At 40.4% G+C, this 24,441-nt stretch overlaps 1 protein-coding gene across 1 annotated transcript in view; it reads left to right on the forward strand.

Moving 5' to 3' along the window:
• The first annotated feature begins 9,185 nt into the window (after positions 1-9,185).
• kirrel3b (kirre like nephrin family adhesion molecule 3b) overlaps positions 9,186-24,441 on the forward strand; it is a 541,192-nt gene continuing 525,936 nt past the window's right edge. The window contains exon 1 of the mRNA XM_060924114.1: positions 9,186-9,360. Within this exon, the coding sequence (XP_060780097.1) occupies positions 9,318-9,360 (43 nt within the window). The 5' untranslated portion in view covers positions 9,186-9,317. The remainder of the gene's footprint in view (positions 9,361-24,441) is intronic.

Genomic DNA, 24,441 nt, shown 5'->3' on the forward strand with positions numbered 1-24,441 from the left:
CCGTGAGTTGTTGTGTGTGGCCTGTTTTGGTCATTTCGAGGATGTCATCAACGTATCGTTTCCAGAAAATGGGTTTGCAGTCGCCCGGTGCTGTTTCTATGGCTCGGGTTTCCAGATCCTCCATGAAAAAGTTGCATAGAGTGGCAGATAGCGGGTCCCCCATTGCAAATCCCTCTTTTTGTCTGTAAATTGTGCCTCTGAATTGGAAATATATGGAAGTCGAAATGAAATGTAACAGTTTTGTTATATCCTGCGCTGTAAGTTTTGTGCGTTTTTTCAGGGTTCTGTCTGCTTTTAACCGGTTTTCTACTATGTTGAGTGTGTTTGTGACCGGTGTTTTTGTAAAGAGGGATATGACGTCATGTGATACAAAGATTTCATCCTTTTTTATCTTGATTTCCTTTAATTCTTTCGCCAGTTGTTTTGAGTTTTTGCAGTGGTATTCCGTAAGTCTGAGGAGTGGTTTGATTATGTCTGCAAGTGTCTTAGAAAGGTTGTAGGTAACTGACCCTATGCTGTCTACAATGGGTCTTAGTGGTGCTCCGGGTTTATGAATTTTCGGTGTGCCGTATATCTGGGGGGTGATGTTTGCTGTGGGGATGAGGTGGTTGTATGTTTGTTTATCGATTTTGTTGTCGTCTAGTAACGGTTTAAGTAATAGCTTCAGTCTTTTTTTCTTTTCCTCCGTCGGATCTTTTTTGAGTACTTCATATGTGTTTGGGTCCGTGAGCATTTCATTCATTTGTTTTTCGTATTGAGTAGTGTCCAGGATAACCGTGGTCCTCCCTTTGTCAGCCGGTAGTATTGTTATTTTGTTGTTCTTTGCGAGTGTTCTGATGGCTTCCATTTCCTGTTTAATTGTATTTCTGGATGACAGTTTAGCTGAGGTGAGGATACCTGCTACTTCGTTCCTTAATGCGACCTTCTGTCCTTGGTCCTGTATCATGTTGCATGCTAGTTCCATAGCCAATATGAATTCTTCGCGTGGGATTCTATTTGGTGTAATGGCATAGTTAAGGCCCCGTGAGAGTATAGTGCATTCTGCTGTTGTTAGTGTGTGTTTAGACAGGTTGCAAATCCATTTTTCATTTGTTTGCTTGTCCTTGCGTTTATTTTGTTTCTTTTTCCTGATAAGCCTGTTCAGTTTTTTAATGTGGCTTGTTTTTGTTTTTGAGAACTCTTGTTCTTGCATTGTATTCAGATGCTCTTCCATATTTTTTTCCATGTCACTGCTGAGTTTGACCGGTGTTTGAAATCTTGTGTTCATTGTGCTATTTCTGTGTTTAAATTGTTGATTTTGTTTGTCGTGCATCTGATTCTTTCTCTTACCAGAGTCATTCGTGCTTTTTCGATGGTCCTTTCCGCATTTCTTGATGGAATTGGATTTTTGATGTAGAGGCTTGCTGGGATGATGCCCTCGTCCCGGCAGCAGAGATTGAAACGGAGATGGTTTCTTTATCGTGCCAGATTTTTCCGTAGTTTTTCCAGGTAGCGTACCTCTTTGGCACAATCTTCTCCATAACTTATTCTTAATATGTAGTGGAAGTTCATTATGTCTGATTATTTAAGTATTTTTAAGTTCGTTTCTTAGACAAGGATTTTAAGATTAACTGTTAACCTTGTTAACAGTTTCAGCGTAAATCTTCCACCTTCCTCAGAACTGTCACCAGATGTTAGGTGTTAGGCACATCACCACCTAACATCTGGTGACAGTTCTGAGGAAGGCGGAAGATTCACGCTGAAACTGTTAACAAAGTAATGATCTTAAAATCCTTGTCTAAGAAACAAACTTAAAAATACTTAAATAATCAGACATAATGAACTTCCACTACATATGCATCAGGTTTATTTAGATGTTTATTTGCAAACTTCAGATGCTGAATTTTGTGGCTAGGACGCAGGAATGGTTTTCTTCTGATGACTCTCCCATGAAGGTCATATTTGTTCAGGTGTCGCTGCATAGTAGAACAGTGCACCACCACTCCAGGGTCTGCTAAATCTTTCTGAAGGTCTTTTGCAGTCAAACAGGGGTTTTTATTTGCCTTTCTAGCAATCCAATGAGCAGTTCTTTCAGAAAGTTTTCTTCATCTTCCAGACCACACCTTGATCTCCACTGTTTCTGTTAACTGCCATTTCTTGATAACATTACAATCTGAGGAAACAGCTACCTGAAAACACTTTGCTATGTACTTGTAGCCTTCTCCTGCTTTGTGAGCATCAATTATTTTATTTTTCAGAATGCGACGAAGTTGCTTCGAGGAGCCCATGGCTGTTGATTTTAGGGACAAGTTTGAGGAGTCAGAGAATTTCTACAGCTTTGAAATCTGCATCATCTGTCTTTTCCTAACGAAGAACTTGAACAAGCCACAGCTCAATAAGCTAATTAAGGTCTGGAACCTTGGTAAAAGTTACCTGAGAACTCAAATGTATCAGGGTGCCCAAACTTTCGCATGGTGTTCCTTTTCTTTTTTCACTCTCCAGTTGTACAAAATGAAAATAATACACAGATCTTGCAGAAAATGCTGAAAAGAAATGTCTCGTATTTACCTTTATGCCTTTGGGTGATCAGTTCATCTTCTGCTCACTTAACTATTCACAGTAACAAACATTTTCAGCAAGGGTGCGCAAACTTTTGCATGCCACTGTAGATAGATAGATAGATAGATAGATAGATAGATAGATAGATGCAATACATACATGATGCATGCAGTGAATCATAATGTACCATGTAATGCAGACCTGGGCATTTTACGGCCCGCAGGCCACATCCGGCCCTTTGGTTCATTCTGACCGGCCCGCGTAAGGTTAATTAGAAATTACAAAATAAATGTATTTTCTAATTTTACCTCATGCATGGACTGAATGTGCATTGCTTTTATTTTGAAGTTGTGTTCAACAAAAACACAATGCGCGCGACATGAACATGACATGAAATCCCACGAAACCTAATCCCGCGATAACTACTTCTGTAATTTGTCCAGACCAACCACAAACTTGTATGTCATCCTTCAAACGGTCCAGCCAATCACATAGTGCGACGTCACCAGCAGGCACCGGAGCCCGAGCCGATCTGTAGATCTGATACCTACACCGAATCGACTGATGATCATCTGTCAGCTGTGCTTCGCATCTCCACCTCAGACATTCAACCTGACTCTGATGCACTCGTTAAAGACCAACAGAGACTAGATTTCTCTCACTGAACAAATAAAAAACTGAAAAACACCAAATGAGGTGATTAGACTACAAATGTGGGCATCATTTATTATAATATGATGTATCTTGCTTGATATTTGGAGGAGAAAGACAATATTGTGATGTCTTTATTGTGTTTTGGGGTGAATGTGACTGAAAAAAAAAATGGTACAGACGTTCACATTTTGTTAACCATTGTTTTGGGAAATTTGATTGAATAAATGACATTTTTTTTGTAAGGCAACCTCGTTTTTTCCATACTCTTACCAGTCTTAGCAGCTTGTAAAAACAATGTTATTTATTGTTTTATATAAAGAAATACAATTAATATTATGCAGAATTTCGTTCAGCCTTTTGGTCCGGCCCTCCACAAAATTTTCTGTTTCTCATGTGGCCCCATGGAAAAAATAATTGCCCACCCCTGATATAATGGTTGTAATGTTAAACACATTTTATTTTGAAACTAAGCCATAATTTCTTTTTCTTTCTTTCTTTCTTTCTTTCTTTCTTTCTTTCTTTCTTTCTTTCTTTCTTTCTTCTAAGGATTACCCCAAGGTGTGTATAGCCTTAGCATTTTTTACATTCATGCTTTAGTCTTATTGTATGGATTCGGCTACTTCTGTCTGTCTTTCCTTATTCCTCTCTCTCTCTCTCTCTCTCTCTCTCTCTCTCCAGCTTGGCAGCCGCAGACCTAAATGATTAGCTCGAACGGTCCCAGCCTTTCTTTTTTTTTTATTGCTTTATTCCGAACAGTAAAGAAGATATAAAAACAAACAAAAAAACCAACAAAAAATAAAAATAAAAAATGCAATCATCAAAACATCGTCATAAATAAACAGAATAGCGTAGCCACAAGGCAATAACATAATAATGTTCGAAAAGGATTAGGAAGAAGTAAATAACTTATCAAATCCTAACCCTCTATACCACCGTTAATCAAACATCACTTTCCACCATCATAAACTATATATACAAAAGAAAGCAAAATCAACCAAAATATACCAAGACATACCAACATGGTATAATATCGACCAAATCAAATCATATATACAAATACTTATGTTATGCATACAATTCATACATACAGTACAGTACATACATATACACATACCTATAACTATACACATCCATACGTACAGTACACAGACGCCCATATCATAATTATGCATATTATGCTTATATATTATATACAATTATGCATATACACACAAAAAAAAATACTCATTTTATATAATATATCCGTATGTACCCATACCCACATACAGTTAGGTCCATAAATATTTGGACAGAGACAACATTTTTCTAATTTTGGTTCTGTACATTACCACAGTGAATTTTGAACAAAACAATTCAGATGCAGTTGAAGTTCAGACTTTCAGCTTTAATTCAGTGGGTTGAACAAAATGATTGCATAAAAATGTGAGGAACTAAAGCATTTTTTAAACACAGTCCCTTCATTTCAGGGGCTCAAAAGTAATTGGACAAATTAAATATTTGTAGATAAAATGTTCATTTCTAATACTTGGTTGAAAACCCTTTGTTGGCAATGACTGACTGAAGTCTTGAACTCATGGACATCACCAGATGCTGTGTTTCCTCCTTTTTAATGCTCTGCCAGGCCTTTACTGCAGCGGTTTTCAGTTGCTGTTTGTTTGTGGGCCTTTCTGTCTGAAGTTTAGTCTTTAACAAGTCAAATGCATGTGCAATTGGGTTGAGATCAGGTGACTGACTTGGCCATTCAAGAATATTCCACTTCTTTGCTTTAATAAACTCCTGGGTTGCTTTGGCTTTATGTTTTGGGTCATTGGCCATCTGTATTATGAAACGCCGACCAATCAGTTTGGCTGCATTTGGCTGGATTTGAGCACACAGTATGTCTCTGAATACCTCAGAATTTATCCGGCTGCTTCTGTCCTGTGTCACATCATCAATAAACACTAGTGACCCAGTGCCACTGGCAGCCATGTATGCCCAAGCCATCATACTGCCTCCGCCGTGTTTTACAGATGATGTGGTATGCTTTGGATCATGAGCTGTACCACGCCTTCGCCATACTTTTTTCTTTCCATCATTCTGGTAGAGGTTGATCTTGGGTTCATCTGTCCAAAGAATGTTCTTCCAGAATTGTGCTGGCTTTTTTAGATGTTTTTTAGCAAAGTCCAATCTAGCCTTTTTATTCTTGAGGCTTATGAGTGGCTTGCACCGTGCAGTGAACCCTCTGTATTTACTTTCATGCAGTCTTCTCTTTTATGGTAGATTTGGATATTGATACGCCTACCTCCTGGAGAGTGTTGTTCACTTGGTTGGCTGTTGTGAAGGGGTTTCTCTTCACCATGGAAATTATTCTGCGATCATCCACTACTGTTGTCTTCTGTGGGCGTCCAGGTCTTTTTGCATTGATGAGTTCACCAGTGCTTTCTTTCTTTCTCAGGATGTACCAAACTGTAGATTTTGCCACTCCTAATATTGTAGCAATTTCTCGGATAGGTTTTTTCTGTTTTCGCAGCTTAAGGATGACTTGTTTCACCTGCATGGAGAGCTCCTTTGACTGCATGTTTTCTTCACAGCAAAATCTTCCAAATGCAAGCACCACACCTCAAATCAACTCCAGGCCTTTTATCTGCTTAATTGAGAATGACATAACGAAGGAATTTCCCACATCTGCCCATGAAATAGCCTTTGAGTCAACTGTCCAATTACTTTTGGTCCCTTTAAAAACAGGGTGGCACATGTTAAGGAGCTGAAACTCCTAAACCCTTCATCCAATTTTAATGTCGATACCCTCAAATGAAAGCTGAAAGTCTGGACTTTATGTCCATGTCCATTATATAACTCAATTCATCTCATGCCACTTTATCTTGTTCTACAGGGTCGCAGGCAAGCTGGAGCCTATCCCAGCTGACTACGGGCGAAAGGCGGGGTACACCCTGGACAAGTCGCCAGGTCGTCACAGGGCTGACACATAGACACAGACAACCATTCACACTCACATTCACACCTACGGTCAATTTAGAGTCACCAGTTAACCTAACCTGCATGTCTTTGGACTGTGGGGGAAACCAGAGCACCTGGAGGAAACCCATGCGGACACGGGGAGAACATGCAAACTCCGCACAGAAAGGCCCTCGTCGGCCACGGGGCTCGAACCCGGACCTTCTTGCTGTGAGGCGACAGCGCTAACCACTACACCACCGTGCCGCCCCCATTATATAACTATAACTTGAATATGTTTCAGTAAACAGGTAAAAAAACAAAATTTGTGTCAGTGTCCAAATATACATGGACCTAAGTGTATATACACTTATATTATCAATAGCATGTTATTGTAATTCCTCCTCCCTATACCTCATAAAGATCTGTTCCTTATACCTTTTTTTTAACTGGTTTATAGTTGTACATTTCATGAGCTCCACATTCAAACTGTTCCATAGAGATACTGAACATTTTTAAGGGTTGTTTTACAATCAGGGTACAAAGTTTGTGTCACAGGGGTCCAAAATTCAACTTGATTCAAACTCGTTCTTGTACCAGTTTTTAAGTGAAGGACAAGTTAAAGAACATATTTCAGGTAATTTTTTGACATATGTGACGCCTCGCCAAATCCAGGGACACATGTCGGCCAAAACGAATCCGAGATAATCGCAAAAGAAGCTTTTTTTTTCGAAATTTGTGATTTTTGTTTTTTTCCATCATGTGCAAGTTGAGATCTTGAAGAGGTATGCACTTTCAAAAGGCCACACATTCTTCAAATATTGTCAGATCTCCACATGGAAGGCATCATTGGAAAGCTTAGAAACTGTACTTTCTGAATCTGTCAATAACTCAAAATGCCCCCGGGCAGACATGTGTCCCTGAATTCTGGATTTGGGCACATATGTGTATGGTAGTTTTATGTAATCTGCTATAAGATGGGAGAAACAAATGAAGTGATTCTCGGAGAGGACTTTTTTTTTTTGACAATTCAGAACCCACTACTTCCATAGTGCTTTTAAATATAAGGCTGTAAGCTTTGTTAGTCGTCTCTAATATTTATGTCCCAATATCTTGACCACATTTTAGGATGAAAATAATAATTTTAGATATGTTATTTTATATTGAAAAATTAGCTGTCTCGGAGAGGACATTTTTTGACACAATTACATACCAATTTGATCAAAATAGTCTGAAAACTTCCTGGCATTCAACATTAAAACTTAACTATGTTTCCAATGATATGGAACCAAATATTTGTTTTATGGTATAAAGAATTATTTAAGTGCATCCCTTTTGGAGCTACCTGTGGTCAAATAAGCACTTTTTCTAAATGACACGAGTAATTTTGCTAAATATGACATATGCCATACACTACCGTTCAAAAGTTTGGGGTCACTTTGAAATGTCCTTATTTTTGAAAGAAAAGCACTGTTCTTTTCAATGAAGATCACTTTAAACTAATCAGAAATACACTCTATACATTGCTAATGTGGTAAATGACTATTCTAGCTGCAAATGTCTGGTTTTTGGTGCAATATCTCCATAGGTGTATAGAGGCCCATTTCCAGCAACTCTCACTCCAGTGTTCTAATGGTACAATGTGTTTGCTCATTGCCTCAGAAGGCTAATGGATGATTAGAAAACCCTTGTACAATCATGTTAGCACAGCTGAAAACAGTTTAGCTCTTTAGAGAAGCTATAAAACTGACCTTCCTTTGAGCAGACTGAGTTTCTGGAGCATCACATTTGTGAGGTTGATTAAATGCTCAAAATGGCCAGAAAAATGTCTTGACTATATTTTCTATTCATTTTACAACTTATGGTGGTAAATAAAAGTGTGACTTTTCATGGAAAACACAAAATTGTCTGGGTGACCCCAAATTTTTGAACGGTAGTGTATGCATCATTGAAAATCTGTGGATGGATCTCAAAAGAGCAGTGCATGCAAGACAGCCCAAGAAACTTGTAGAACTGGAAGCCTTTTGCAAGGACGAATGTGTGAAAATCCTCCAGGTAAGAACTGAAAGATTATTAGCTGGCTACAAAAAGTGTTTACAAGCTGTGATACTTGCCAAAGGGGGTGTTACTAGGTACTGACCATGCAGGGTGCCCAAACTTTTGCTTTGGGCCCTTTTCCTTTTTTGTAATTTTGAAAATGTAAAAGATAAAAAAAAATGTTTTTGCTTAAAATATAAAGGGAATGAGTCATCTTTAACTTTATGCCTTTTGGAGATAATTTCATCTTCAACTTGCTTAACTGTTCACAGTAACAGCAATTTTGACCAGGGGTGCCCAAACCTTTGCATATCTATCTATCTATCTATCTATCTATCTATCTATCTATCTATCTATCTATCTATCTATCTATCTATCTATCTATCTATCTATCTGTTGCCAAAAAGTTCTAGTAGGTTTTTTTTTCATTATTTTATTTGTTTGTTTGCCAGCCTTGGTCATAACCACTGGACCATTGTCAATATGTGCATCATTAAAGGAGAACTGAAGGCAATTTTTTTTTTATCATAAAAATTTAATTTCTCATTTTATTAAATATAAGAATGCATTTTTATATAAGAAAGCACTTTTTCTAAATGACACGAGTAATTTTGCTCAATATGACATATGTTGCCATACATTCACCAAAAATAACATTATCACCAATTTTTTTTTGCATGGTAAATAGAGCCATCACAGGGCTACAATAAACAACCAAGTTTATTTAGTCAAGCCTTTTGATATTGAAGATAATAAGTGTTAAATGTGATTTTTAGCTTGCGTTGTATAAAACAACCCTTAATTTCATCACAACACACACTGGCTCCGCCCAGGGGAGGGGTTTGACATTAAACCCCGCCCCTGTCTCAGAGAGAGAGAGAAAGAGAGAGAGCGCTGTCCTCGCTGAGCGCGAGGGCAGACAGAGACCGGCCGCACATCAACAGGAGCCTCGGTGCGCGGGCACGCACTTTTGCGCGCACACACGCGCACACGCACATATACGCGCGCACTCGATATAAGCGTCAGAGCGCTCGAGAAGAAGCAGAAACGCACCGGATTCAGCAAGAAGCGCGCGCCTGGCACGAGAAGTTCACGGCTGCGCGTCCCAGAGCCCTAGAGGTCACCGACACCCGCTCGTGCGCACTGGTTCCGAGATGATGGTGCTGATCCTGCTGCTCTTTTGGCTCACGGTTCACGGTAAGCGCACCGGCTCGCGCTGATTTCACTGCTGTCCCGCGCGCCTCTGCCCGACAGCGCGCGCTGAAACCGGTCACCGACCGACTTGCTCAGAGCGGATTTTGACATGCTGCGTTTTATTCGCTTCCACAAACACTTCTGGTACATGATCAGAGTTCTACTGCCTTATAATTCTCTCTCATGCATTATCTTCAGGATTGTTCTCCAAACACACACACACACACACACTGACATATGGGGTATAGCTTGCAATTATTTCTAGCCTAGATTAAATGACTGGCTTTGCTTTGACAAAATGTTTTGTTTTCCTCCTCATGTGCATGCTCCTGACTTCCACTGGCTGTAGGGGAAAAAAAAAAAAGCTTTAATTGTGCATGTGCGCATCCTAAAAAAAAAGTTACACACTAACACAGACACGCACTGAGTCTTTCAGTCCTCATTCATCCATTCCTCCTGATGATCCTGGACTGGAGTGTGCCCAACACTTCCCCACACTGTTCCTCCTCATCCTGATCAGACCTCCACGCTGGATCTCAGTGTGGCCGGAAGATGCCACATGTCTGCTTTTACCATCAGGTGGTTCTCTATGACATGGGCTCGCTCATTCGCTTTAAAACTCAGGGTCATTCTTCTGGTAGGACAGAGCTGTCCGAAAGGTCAGGGATCCCCTTGGTCATTTGTAATTCACAATAAGGCGTGCTGTAATCCTGAAGCGTCGGGCAGGATCTTCTCGATAGCACGAGTGACCAGCAGATTGGCACTTTAGACAGAGACATGTGACTTTCACATCTTGCTTGTGTACGCTCTTCTTTTTCTCCTTGCCGTACACCGGCTGTGCCTTCTGCTTGGATCTGAGAAGATGTGATTTTTACATGGCACGCAACAAACAGAGCCAAACAGGCACCCTGGTGTGAATTTAACGATTTCCTTGTTTCATGATTTCTTCACTGGTCCACCGGCTTTCGTGAAAACTCACTCATGCACGCTGAGATAGAGCAGTAATAATACACACACCACTACAAATTGTTGATTTGTTTGTTTCTGTCAGACTAGTCAGGTGCCAAAGCATGGTTATAAATAATTGGCAAAGCTATTCATATTTTATAGAAAAAAACAAATAATAAAGGTATTTATTTATTTATTTAGAGTGTTTTTTTCTTCTTCTTTTTGTGGGAAATGTATTCATTTTGTTTAGTTTGTTTACCAGAGGTTTGATTCTTCTGGATTTTGATAACTTGGTCCTTTTGCACATTCACAATCTTGACATTCTTAGAGATAATTTGTGATATTTATTCACTTTATTTATTTATCTGAAGGGGGGGGGGTGTTGAGATGATGATGATGATGATGATGATTCGAGCCCGAAGTTTAACTCTATTTCTTACTGAGTTTATTCCTGTGTATGTTTGTCCATCTGTAATCCCGACAGGCTGCCAGGTTTATGACTGGGGTTAATTTCATGATGTTTATTCATGCTTTCTGACTTGCTTATTTACTTCTTTATTTATTTATCGATTCATTCAGAGAGCACCGAGGTGGTGAGAAGAGCTCGAAGTTTTCTCATGACTCTTATTGATTTAAAAACGATGTGTTTTTGCTTGCACTTTCGCACATCCCTACCTCGTCTCAGGAGCCTGATATGTTTATGAATCGAGTTCATTAATGCGTTAATTGATCTTTTTTTTTTCCTTTTTATTTGTCATAAGTGGATAGAGGTTATGAGAAGGGCTCGAAGTTTGCTTGTGATTGATGGTTTTTAAAACTGCGGCCTTTTGCCCATGTATAATCTTGACAGCCTGCCAGGTTGATGCTCGGACTGAATTTTGAGAAAATTCAGAAAAGATCAGATGGTGCTTGAAGTGTGATTGCTTTTCTTGTTCTTTTATTACTGTGTGCTTTTGCGCAACATACTGCCAGGTTTATTATCAGGGATAACTTCGGGATGTTTATTGAGACTAGGTGATTATTATAATTTTTTTTTTTAATTTGCACACATTTGTTCATGCCCGTCTCATGCCCATCTCAGCATGCTGTGATGATTTACCTTGAGGGTATTTATTTCCTATCAGATGTAAGCACATTGGCATGATATAAGAGCCTGGAGCTCAGAATGTGCTGCTCTTCTGAGTGTGTGTGGAAGTGATTATTAGAGATGTTTCCTATAGATGGATCAAATTGACAGGGCTGAATCTCTCAAGTCAGTTCAACTGATTAATCGCAAAGGAGACGAACAAAGGCTGTTTACTGAACCAAGAAAGATGACGGCTGATATCGAACGTTTTCTACACATTTTTTTTTAATGAAAGTTTGCTTCATGCTTGGTTCGCAGTCCCTGTCATGATCATCTCATGATGGTGATTGATGGAGACGCTCAGCTTTGCCACTCAGCCCTGCGTGCTACAGCGTGGCAAGTAAACGCCAGTTAATGACCCGCATCTGAATGGCTGCAGTTTCCCAGGAGGATACACTCCTCACAGCTGAACAGGGTTTTACAAATTATTGCTTTCATTAAAGGAGGCAATCTGCGTCAGCAGGAAGAAGAGAGAGAATATCGAGAATAAGAGTACAGGAGGAGAATAATGGCAAGAGTTTTAATTGTTGATGGGGACCAAATGTCTCTGCAGTTATGGGAATATCTGACAAGTGGACCTTACTCAAAAGTGTGTGTGTGTGTGTGTGTGTGTGTGTGTGTGTGTGTGTGTGTGTGTGTGTGTGAGCAAGAGAGAGCCCAGTGGCCACTGTGGAAGTTCAGGAGAGTCTGTGCAGAATTCTTCAAGTGCTCACAGGTGCTTATTTAGGGCACTTCTCTCTCTCTCTCTCTCTCTCTCTCTCTCTCTCTGTCTCTCTCTCACACACACACACACACACACCTGGTGGTGAGGAGTGACTGATGGTGAGCAGTGGGCCAGAAGAGCTCACCGGATTGCTGAAGCACCATAGGCAAGCCGTCTGTCCAAGGTCTCTCTCTCTCTCTCTCTCTCTCTCTCTCTCTCTCTCAGAATCTCTGATTCATCCCTGTTTTTTATGTTTACTGTATTTCCTTCATTCCTGTTTCTCCACCTCTTTATTTTCCACTTCTTACATAGTCTTGTTGCTCATTTCACAGGATAGAGGTCAAGGTCTCTCTCTCTCTCTCTCTCTCTCTCTCTCTCTCTCTCTCACGCATGCACACAGTTTTTCTTGCTGTGCATCCTCTCAAAGCAGACATACGCACAAGTGTGAATTGTCTCTCCACCAGGGGCAGTGCTGCACACATCTACCATTCTCTCTCTCACACATTCTCTCTCTCTCTCTCTCTCTCTCTCTCTCTCTCTGTCTATCGCTCTGACATTCTTTCTGTCTCATTTTTCATCTTTTCTCATTCCCTTTCTTCTTTCTTCATCTCTCTCTCTCTTTTCCTCCCTCTGCTGTTTTGTCTCTCCCATATTCTCTCTCTCTCTATCGCTCTGACATTCTTTGTCATTTTTCATCTTTTCTCTTTCTTTTATTCTGTCCTTTCTCTCTATCTATTGCTTTGACATTCTTTCTGTCTCATTTTTAATCTTTTCTCATTCTTTTCTTTTATTCTGTTCTCTCTCTCTCTCTCTCTCTCTCTCCCTCTGCTGTTTTGTCTCTCCCATATTCTCTCTCTATCGCTCTGACATTCTTTGTCATTTTTCATCTTTTCTCATTCTCTTCTTTTATTCTGTCCTTTCTCTCTGTCTATTGCGTTGACATTCTTTCTGTCTCATTTTTAATCTTTTCTCATTCTTTCTTTTCTTTTATTCTGTTCTCTCTCTCTCTCTCTCTCTCTCTCCCTCTGCTGTTTTGTCTCTCCCATATTCACTCTCTCTCTCTATTGCTCTGACATTCTTTGTCGTTTTTCATCTTTTCTCATTCTCTTTCTTTTCTTTTATTCTGTCCGCTCTCTCTTTCTCTCTCTCTTCCTCTGCTGTTTTGTCTCTCCCATATTCTTTCTCTCTCTCTCTTCCTCCCTCTGCTGTTTTGTCTCTCTCTCAATTGCGCTGTCATTCTTTCTGTCTCATTTCCTTTATTTTCTTTCAATCTGTCATCTCTCTTTTCCTCCCTCTGCGGTTCTGTCTGTCCCATATTCTCTCTATGTTGCGCTCTCTCTCTCTTTCTCTCTCTCTTTCTCTCTCTCTCTACCTCCCTCTGCTGTTTTATCTCTCCCATATTCTCTCTCTACTGCTCTCTCTCTCTCAATTGCTCTGTCATTGTCTTATTTTTCATCTTTTCTCATTCCCTTTCTTTTCTTTCATGCTCTCTCTCTCTCTCTCTCTCTCTCTCTCTCTCTCTCTCTCTCACACACACACACACACACACACACACACACACACACACACTTTTTTTCCCAAATTCAAAGGTTGTGTTATTGGCATGACAAATAGTAACATTTGTATTGCCAAAGCTTGGTTCCACATGAGAAAATAAACAGAAATAAATAAATAGATACAAATATACATCCATTCAAAAATAGATGCAACACTCGTGATGAACTTGGAATAAAAGATAATACAAAACTGAATATTGGGGGGGTGTGCTTCTCTTATTCTCTCAGTGTAGCTTTGATTATCTTTCTGTCTGACATAGCGGCACATGAACATGCTCAAGCCCCCGGACTCATCGTTCATCACATGATCAAACTAAATATTAACATCTAAAATTTTTACATACTCTTTAAATAATGCATTTTTTATAACACACACACACACACACACGTAATGAAGTATGTGTGTTTAGTGATTTTTGGTGGTTGATGCTGTATTTTCCTTATTCCTGTGATACATCAGTGGGTTTTGTGCTGCGCTGATGTCACATGGAGACGGTGTTATTCCTCGCACAGTTACAATGGCATTTAATGAGAGAGAGAGAGAGAGAGAGAGAGAGAAAGAAAAGAAGCAATCTCAAACATAAAGGATAAAGGTCAGGTTTCTTTATTAGGTCCTAACAGCAAAAGCTTCTTTCCTCACCCACCATTTTAACATGATGATATTAAGGAGAAATCTAAGACAGGAGTAGTCAAGACAGCAAAAGTTGGACTCGAAGTTAGAGAATGCAGCGCAGCTCCTGTCTACGATATCGTCGCTCTGAGTGAGTTACAGCAGAGACTCAGCCAGGGTAGTTAGTGATGCACGAGATGACAAGTGTGAATGGTATTGACAGTAGTATTAGGATGAACTTGAAAGCTTTGGAAGGTGATCTGTTTGAACAGAATATACAGATGAGGAGGAGAGAGAGCTGGACAGACTAAAGCATTAAAGTGCCGCTGCATCAGTCAACTCTGTTTAGGTAGAGATGAAGCGAGGGCTAAATCCCTCTGCAGGTATTTGAGTGGATCATCGTGGATTTTGCCTTTAAGCGTCTTTGTCATTGTTTGCAAATGAAGGAGGTGGACACTTCAGCAACAGCAGGGGGGAAAAAGATCAATTTAATGAACACACATGTCCTGGTATAAACGCTGGGGGAAAAATGATCCATTTAATGAGCACTGGACAAAAGCAAACAAACAAAAAATAAAAACCTATTGATCTATTTAATGAACACACAGGTCCTGGTATAAATGCTGGACAATAGATAGATAGATAGATAGATAGATCTACTGACCCATTTAAAGGTCATAGGCAAGGGTCAGAGGTGAAATGTAGAATATCAACTTTATTGTCTAGAAGAACGAACCAAAAAGCGAATTCAATTTTCCTAGTGTTTAATTTGCACCCTAAAATTGAATAAAACGGTTAAAATATACTGTTTTGCCCAATTTCCGAAGGTTTGTTTACATCTCACTTATGTGCATTTTCACCACCGGGGACCGTCGTCGTGACGTCATTTAAGCCAAACAGACTGGGAGCAGCTCTGTGTTTACCTGCGAACCGAGCACAAGTGTACGGACTTTGGTCATGAAAGGTTGTGTAAAATGTCTGAAAGCGATAGCGATTTTGAAGTAGGAACTCTCCAAATTAAATATCAGGAGGTGAAACCATATATGTATGAACCTATGGCCGTTGTGAAGCAATCGGTGAATGTGGCTCACTGGTTTGACCGTGCAGCCTCGGAATTGGACAGCGACTCAGCCGACTCTGATCGCGGTGACCCGAGACCTCAACAAGACTTGCGCTCAAACGATTTATCCTGGTAGTTATGATAAATTCTTACTTTCGTCGTAATACTAAATAAGAGCCCTTTTGACGAATAATTAAACCGCCCTCTCTAGTGGATATAGGTAACAATTACTTGACAGTGCGCCGGTAGGCCACATTAGCCTGCCATCCGCGGCATTATTTACTATTTATAGCCTACCCTAAGCAAGGAAATATCCCTTTGTCTCATTTTCACAATGATTGTACAGGATCCCTCAGGATTCTTGACTTGTCATTTGCAAGCAAAAGTAAAAATGTTTACCTCCAATCTTCTCCTTTTTGCTTGAGCATTGCTGCTCCGTTTCTTCTTTGACTGCTTGATTTTGTTTCACACGCACAATCCACTCTCTCCGCCTCTTCTCCTCTTCCGGGAAAAAAAAAACCCTCTGGCTTCACGCACACAATCCACTCTCTCCGCTTCATCTCCTCTTCTGGAAAAAGCCAACCCACTCGCTCCGCCTCTTCTCCTCTTCTGGAAAAAGCCAATCCACTCTCTCTACCTCCTCTCCTCTCTCGGAAAAAGGTAAAAACTTCTTCCTGAACCGGTCCCGTTGTTACAGTTCACTGCACAACAATAAGGCATGTTTTTTCTTTGGAAATTCCTGAATCCACGTCTGCACGTAAGCCGAACGGCAATATAAGTAAACGGAAGTGGACTCAACTCAAGCGGTTTGTTTGGCTTAAATGGCGTCACGCGCCGAGTGGTCACGAAAATAGCCGAACAGAAATTCACCACAATCCGCGCTGACTTATTTTAATTATTAGTTATTAACAATACTTCTTGGGACCAGAAGAAAATTACAGAGGGTTTTTTAACATATAAAGTTTCAAATGTGCATAAAATTAAAACCGTTGCCTAGAAGCTTTAATGAACACACAGGTCCTGGTTTAAATGCTGGACAATAGATAGATAGATAGATAGATGGATAGATGGATAGATAGATAGATAGATAGATAGATAGATAGATAGATAGATAGATAGATAGATCTATTGACCCATTTAATAAATACACAGGTCCTGGTATAAATGCTGGACAATAAATAAATAAATAAAAAACAAACAAATTGATCCATTTAATGAACACACAGGTCCTGGTATAAATGCTGGACAAAAGAAAAAAAAGGAAAAAAAACCCCTTACTGATCCATGTAATGAACAATGGACAAAAACAAAGCAAGCAAACACACAAAAAATAAAAACCTATTGATCTATTTAATGAACACACAGGTCTTGGTATAAATGCTGGACAAAAGGGGAAAAAAAAACCCCTATTGATCCATTTAAAGAGCATGCAGGTCCTGGTATAAATGCTGGAAAAAAAAAAATCCTAATCACATATTTGAAGCTAGTGGGATACAGATGATGTCAAGCATTTTTTTTTCCACTCCTTCATGTCTCTGTGTCTCTCCACTGCCATGATTTAGTGCTAATTCTCTTTCTCTTGAGCTCTCTTTCATTCTCACCCCTGCCTGCTCTCTGTTCCTCAGTCTTCCGTTCATTCCCTTCCTCCTTTTTTTCCAGTTGTGAACCTTCCAACTGCTTCGCTGCAGCCTGAATAGTCCACAGCAGCTTGGTAATTAAAATGTCACTCAGTCGTATTGTGCACACGCTGAAAGCGGAAACTTCAAACGTCTCAATATTGTCAGTCTTTCTTGAATAGCACGGTGCGATTTCTCGCTTCATCGGCTTGTTGTCATAACTTAGCAAATAATTATTTGCAACTTCTTAAGTCTTTTTGGAGAATTGCACGAATATTTCACATGATAATCCATAATCCAATTTCTTCTCCATAATTTGTCCTGGATTACTGTGCGTTCTGGATGATAATGCACCATTTCAAGCCTGTTCATGTGGAATGTGGATGAGATGGACAGGATTTATCCGGATTGATGCCCATTATCCTGGATTACACGTCTGCTGGGCGCAAAGTTAAGTAATTCAACCAGATGCTGTCATGGTCATGGGGTCATCTGGAGCAACCCTGTTTACTTCCTTCTGCTTCTTTCAGGCCGGCTGGAGATAAAGTGGTGGGGTAGGGACAGGGCTGACTGATATGGTGGGAACAATGGCCATCTCAGGACACAGCCAGGATTTTGGGACGGATTAAAAGACGGGGATTAATGGCGTCTAAATTGCAGCCTGATGCACAAGAATCAAGATGGGGATGTTTTTCTTTTTTTTTTGCAGGACAGCTAGCTGGCAAAACATACCAACTAAGAAACCCAACGTATTTCTTGTAGAACATGATCTAGACAGATTATAAAGTAAATGCAAATATTTTGCGATCATGTTTATGAAATATACAGTGTGTGTGGTTAAGGTATCAAAGTACATTATGTTCAAAGTTCAAATAATCCAACTTCACCCAAAACCTGATTGCGAGAATTCAGAGAGTAACTTTTGATCCACATTTAAAGTCCAGTCATGATCTGGACCACTGTTAATGATCATGTGACCTGTAGATTTGTTTGTATGGTAATGATACTTAACAGTTATTCCACGAAATCGAGTCGTACATGAGCTGATAGCCGACGAGGCTTGTAGCACTGAGTCGGCTGTAAGCCATGCACGACAAGATTGAGTGGAATAACGGTTTTATTCCATCCACATTCACTGGATTTTGAGAAACAGAGCGTTTTTATTTTTATTTTTTGCAAATTTGATAAATAAGAACTTTGTACCAAATGTCCGACGAAATCATTTCCGCTTAGAGTGTAAAGAAACTGGCGAAATGACAGGAGCAATTTGTGAAAAATGTGCTAATAATTCTTGAAAAATAAAAAAAAGATACGTTTTTACCATCAAATACTTTCATTCCATATTTTGTTGCTTTTTTATGGTTTTGTTTTTGAGTAGAGTTTTTATTTCATCCTCGGTTGGTTCAGCAACATGCTCCGCCATTTTGTTTTCTCTACCCATAGTATATGAGCTGATAGCCTAGTAGTAGAGTAGCCAATCAGAGCGCCCGATTGCTCATATCCAGTCAATGTGGATAGAATAATCATCATTATACCAACATTATTAACTCAACGAATAAACACAACTATGCTTTGTATTCATCATCCCTTTTTTTTTTATAACCACATCCTTTTTGAAGGTGAGTTGTGTTGTAATTCCAGCTGGCCCAGCTTCAACTCTTCAAACCATCCATGTTTCCTTGATAAAAATGAAACCTCCTGCTGTTTTATTTTCTGCTTACAGAATAGAAACGTCTCAAAAGAGGTCCGGCTTAGATGGAACAATTCTTCTAATATGCTTATGCTATGCACGTTTGCCACTTGTGTATGATGTCGAGTGTGAATTCGAGGTATAGCTCCATAGTCTCATAGTCATTTTCTCAGCAAAGCTCCCAGCATAAAAACTGCAAAATAATCAGTTTGGATATTGTAGCCAGAGCAGTCGGGCTATTATTGCAGGGCGTAAATCACCCACTGCTGCATGGTGAGCTGACTATAATGTTGTGTGTCCTCTGTAAAGCGGCAGTGAATGGGCTGACAGGATTGCTGAGACATATTTCATGCGTCAGGACCGTGAGAGGTTGAGGAATTGGGTTGCCAATCTGATAAGGTCCAGAGAAGGTTTTACTGGAGATTTCTGAGACACTAGAAAATTACACCTTACTTTTGTTCTCTCTCCTTGTCTCTCACAATCTCACTACATTCCTTCACCCGCTTGCGTTTCATGCTGAGGTTTTCATGAAGGTTGGAGACTGAAGGATGAGTACTTTGTGGATAACAATCAGGACACTGATTGAGTAAAAGAGCTCTAACGTATGAATTTGGCAGAGATGTCCACAAGCGCTGGCGACCGGCGGTTTTCTCCGCCTACACAGACGGTCTGCGCCGGCTACTCGATCCCAGAAAGAAAATAAAAACATGCCTTTCAATGTTCAAGCAATTTTATATTGTCTCCACTGTCCATAATATGCTGCAAATCCAATTATTCCACCACAAAACTGTCTTCGATTTGGGTCGAGCATGACCGGAAGCAACGCCATATTTGTTGATTGATTCTCACGCTCTGATTGGCTGAGCTCGACAATGTGACCATGCCGTAGCATATCTATTTATGTTACAGAGCCAGGCAGTGTACCACAGAGGGTAACTGAGAAAGCCAAGCACACACACACACATCTGGAGGGAAATTTCATACATATTTTGCAAGTATTTTACAGGGAAATGGTTCATAATTTATTAGCTGAGAATGCGCCAGAAGCCACCAGAAGGCGAGTAAATTTCAAAATTTTCAGGGGGGCATGCCCTTACACCCCCTAGCATTAGCACCCCAAATTCCAGAGCCACCTACTACACTTTTATTTTGCCAGCTATGTCAGATTTTCTGAACAACCCTGATTTGGTCTCAACTTTGGAAGTACATTTGCCTCTAACGTCGTCCATCCATTATCTGTAGCCACCTGGAGGAAACCCATGCAGACACGGGGAGAACATGCAGACTCCACACAGAAAGGCCCTCGTTGGCCACTGGTTCAAACCCAGAACCTTCTTGCTGTGAGGCAACAGTGCTAACCACTACACCACTGTGCCACCTGGCTCACACTTCCATCCATCCATTATCTGTAGCTTCTTTATCCTGTTCTACAGGGTCACAGGCAAGCTGGAGCCTATCCCAGCTGACTATGGGTGAGAGGCGGGATACACCCTGGACAAGTCGCCAGGTCAGCACAGGGCTGACACACAGAGACAAACAACCATTCACACTCACATTCACACCTACGGTCAATTTAGAGCCACCAATTAACCTAACCTTCATGTCTTTGGACTGTAGGGGAAACCGGAGCACCCGGAGGAAACCCACACAGGCACGAGGAGAACATGCAAACTCCACACAAAAAGGTCCTCGCCAGCGGCTGGGCTCGAACCCAGGACCTTCTTGCTGTGAGGCGATAGTGCTAGCCACTACAACACTGTGCCGCCTCTAACGTTATGCTTCATTGATTTCTAGCTAATATTTAACCACAGGCTCCAACAGTAGCTCTCTAACCTCACATTTGTTCCGAATAAGCTAATTTGCTGTCATTTCCACCCATTGTGGGTTTTTTCTTTCTTTTTTTTTCACAAGCGATCTAATGAATGATATCCTGTTAGCCTATATGTTCGATAATCAGAACCTAAGTAAAGCCCTGGTTCTCTGCTATACTTACTCAGATAATTATCTAAGGGAAGGTGGGATTACTGTGCAGACAGAGTCAGATATACATGTACTCTTGCTCTACCATTCTCTTTTCTGGCGAAGTGCCAGGGCTCGTCGGTTTTGTTCAGGCATCTGTTGATGGAAGCGGAGGAGCGTTTGACACCAGGCACTGAAGCTCATGTCAGATGAAGTGTAGGATGTGGTAAAATGGTCTTGATTCCCTGACGGTCCCTGACGGTTCATTGAGGAGCACCTGGATTATCCTGGATTATCACACGCGCACACACACAGGCTACCAGTGCAGCTGTTCTGAATTAACCTCTTTGCCTGTAGATGGAGAAACATTTTGCTCAGTTTTATATCCAATTGTGGAAATTAGATCTGCAGTGCAGTTCTGCTGTCTGTATCTGTTTAGTGCTGTAAATAAGAGTATCTATACTCACGAGCCACTTTATTAGGGACACCCACCCTTACACATGCTGTTTTATGCAGTTCTCTAATCAGCCAATCCCTTGACAGCAGCACAATGCATCAAATCATGCAGATACAAATCAAGAACTTCAGTTAATTAATGTTCACTTCAAACATCAGAATGGAGAACTTTGTGATCTCAAAGTGTGACTTTCTTTCACTGTGGCATGGGTGTTGGTTTGAGCCAGATGGACTGCTTTGAGGATTTCAGAAACTGCTGATCATCTAGGGTTTTCACACACAAACAACAGTCTCTAGAGTTTATACAGACAGAATGGTGTGGAAAAACAAAAAACATCAAGTCGAGTGAGGGACAGCTCTGTGGGTGGAAACAAACGCCTTGTTGATAAGAGAAGTCAGAGGAAAATGGACAGAATGGTTTGAGCTTTTTTGCCAGGAAGGATCATAGCAACTCTTTACAACCGTGGTGAGCAGAAAAGCATCTCTACATGCAACAGGAGAAGAACACATTGGGTTCCACTCCTATAGCCAAGAACAGGAATCTTAGAATCAAAAACAAGTTCTGATTAAAATGACCAGTGAGTGTTTATCTGTATCCAGATTTAAACCTGAAGTGACGTTTACTGAAACACTGGAAAACATTGGAAAAAGATTCTGAGGTAGAAATGACACACACCATGCTGGCAGTGCTGAATTCTGCCTCAGCAACATCACTCATTTCATTTATTTATTTTTTTAATCCTGCTTACACAGTTATTACACATGAGCAGGCAGTTACTAAGGATGAATGAATGAATGAATGCTGTAAATGCATTGCTGCTTGTTCCTGTTCATGAATGCCATCTTTCTTTGGGCCCTTGTCTGATGATCTTCAAATCAGACTGCTTGTTTACCTCTGCCAACTTTGTTTTTTGCTTCCATTTGTTACGTGCGAAAAGCTGAGATTTTTGCAAGTATGTTGATTTGTCTGTTTGTCCATTTGTTTGTTGGTGCTCTAGCATCGTCATTTCTTAACCAATCTTCACCAAAATGCACCAGACACCTCACTAGGGTCACACAAAGATATCATTAGTTTTTGGTGGGTCAAGGTCAAAGGTCAAGGTCACCAAGATCAAATCTTGTAAAAACACCTAATCGGCGAAAACTTCCATTTCTTTGTGATTTTCGCAAGTATCGCACTCTGCACGACTTTTCAGTTTGTTTGTCTGTCTATTCTCAATGTAACTCAAAAAGTAGTGAACAGATTTTGATGAAAATTGGTGGAAAGGTGAGCCATAAGCCATGGAGCAATTGATTAGATTTTGATGCAAATTTGAATATGTATGCGCTTCCAGGATCTGGATATGTATGTGGATCCAGGATTTTTCTGTCTTTTCCCAACATAACTCAAAAAGTAGTGAACAGATTTTGATGAACATTGGTGGAAAGGTGAGCCATAGACCATAGAGCAATTGATTAGATTTTGATGCAAATCCAAATATGTATGCACTTCCAGGATCTGGATATGTATGTGGATCCAAGATTTTTCTGCCTGTTCCCAACATAACTCAAAAAGTAGTGAACGGATTTTGATGAAATTTGGTGCACAGCTTTAGCATTAGTTGTATCTGTATAGAACTCATTATCTGCTCATTCCAAATAATGTACGCAGGTTCAATGACATTCTTATTCAAAATGAACTACGGATTTTTTTTGTGAAATTTTCAATTTATGACTGTTTTGAATTTAAATTCTGTTGAACTCAAATTTGTTTGAGTTATTTAAAGCTACTCTTGGTATTCAGCTATTACATTACATGGCATTTAGCAGACACTCTTATCCAGAGCGACGTACAATGAGTGCAAAAGTTAGGTACACAAAGTGCTGAACTTCTCGACAATAAAGTCCTAGTACCGAATGAACAAGTGAGATAATAACATTTTGTGTAATATTCTGTTGAAGTACCAATACTCAACAAACAGCCAAGGAAACAAACCAACCATACAAAGTCCAACTAAAGAGAGAACTTAAAACGCCTAACCCTAGGCAAGACTATACACAGCCTGGGTTGGTCTAGACCGAAATGCAGTTATACAGTGGGTAGGGAAGCAGGGGAGAGGTGCAGTGTGAAGAGGTGAGTCTTCAGTCTGCGCTTGAAGGTGGTCATGGAGTCGGCAGTTCTGACTTCAATGGGAAGGTCATTCCACCAGTGGGGAGCCAGGACAGACATCAGTCTTGAGTGGGCTGGGCAGGAGCAGAGACGAAGAGGGGTCAGGTGACCAGTAGGAGTGGAGCCAAGGGATCTGGCTGGCATGTAGGATCAGTTCAGACTCTGGAGGTATGCTGGCCCTAACCCCTTGAGAGCCTGGTAAGCAAGCACTGATATCTTAATAAATTTGATACAAGCTACGATAGGTAGCCAGTGAAGGTCGGCAAGCAGAGTGTTGTGTACTAAGTGTTATGTCTACGCTGGAGTCCACACCAATCTTTACTTCCCAGAACACACTGCGGCCGACAAACATGGCCGCCACGGATTACGACATACACATGCCATGCACACTGCTCCATTCACGATTGCCAGACTTTTAACCACGCCCACATGTTCATCATTTCAGATGATTACAGTTAAGATATAAGCACTCTCACTTCACACACACACACACACACACACACACACACACACACACACACACACACACACACACACACATTTGGGAAATAACTCTGTGTAGTTGTTACCAGACTTCACCAATCCTTGATGTTTCTTATTTGTTATTCTGGTTTTTGACTTTGTCTGATTCTTGTTTTGCTCTCTTGTTCACATTTGCACTTCGCCTGACCCTGACCTGACTTTGACTTTGTCTTTTATTTCATGTTTTGGATTTGTCTGCTTTGGATTTTAATAAATGCACAAACCTGCGTCTAACTAAGGTTATACAAGATCTGATATAAAATATTTATAAGACATTTTTTTTATGTTTTCATTGATCATTTGTTCCAAGGTCACAGAGGAATTCTTAGGAGAATTTATAAATTGCGTTTATTTATTTGAAGATATAGTGAACCTGTTGGACATTTTATTTATAGTATTAAACCTTGGTTTGTAGCAATTTTTGATTCATTAAATTTTATACAGACAAAAATGGGCAGCATGGTGGTGTAGTGGTTAGTGCTGTCGCCTCACAGCAAGAAGGTCTGGGTTCGAGCCCCGTGGCCGGCGAGGGCCTTTCTGTGCGGAGTTTGCATGTTCTCCCCGTGTCCGCGTGGGTTTCCTCCGGGTGCTCCGGTTTCCCCCACAGTCCAAAGACATGCAGGTTAGGTTAACTGGTGACTCTAAATTGGCCGTAGGTGTGAATGTGAGTGTGAATGGTTGTCTGTGTC

This window comes from Neoarius graeffei, chromosome 6 (genome assembly GCF_027579695.1).
Source record: "Neoarius graeffei isolate fNeoGra1 chromosome 6, fNeoGra1.pri, whole genome shotgun sequence".
Taxonomy (NCBI): Eukaryota; Metazoa; Chordata; class Actinopteri; order Siluriformes; family Ariidae; genus Neoarius; species Neoarius graeffei.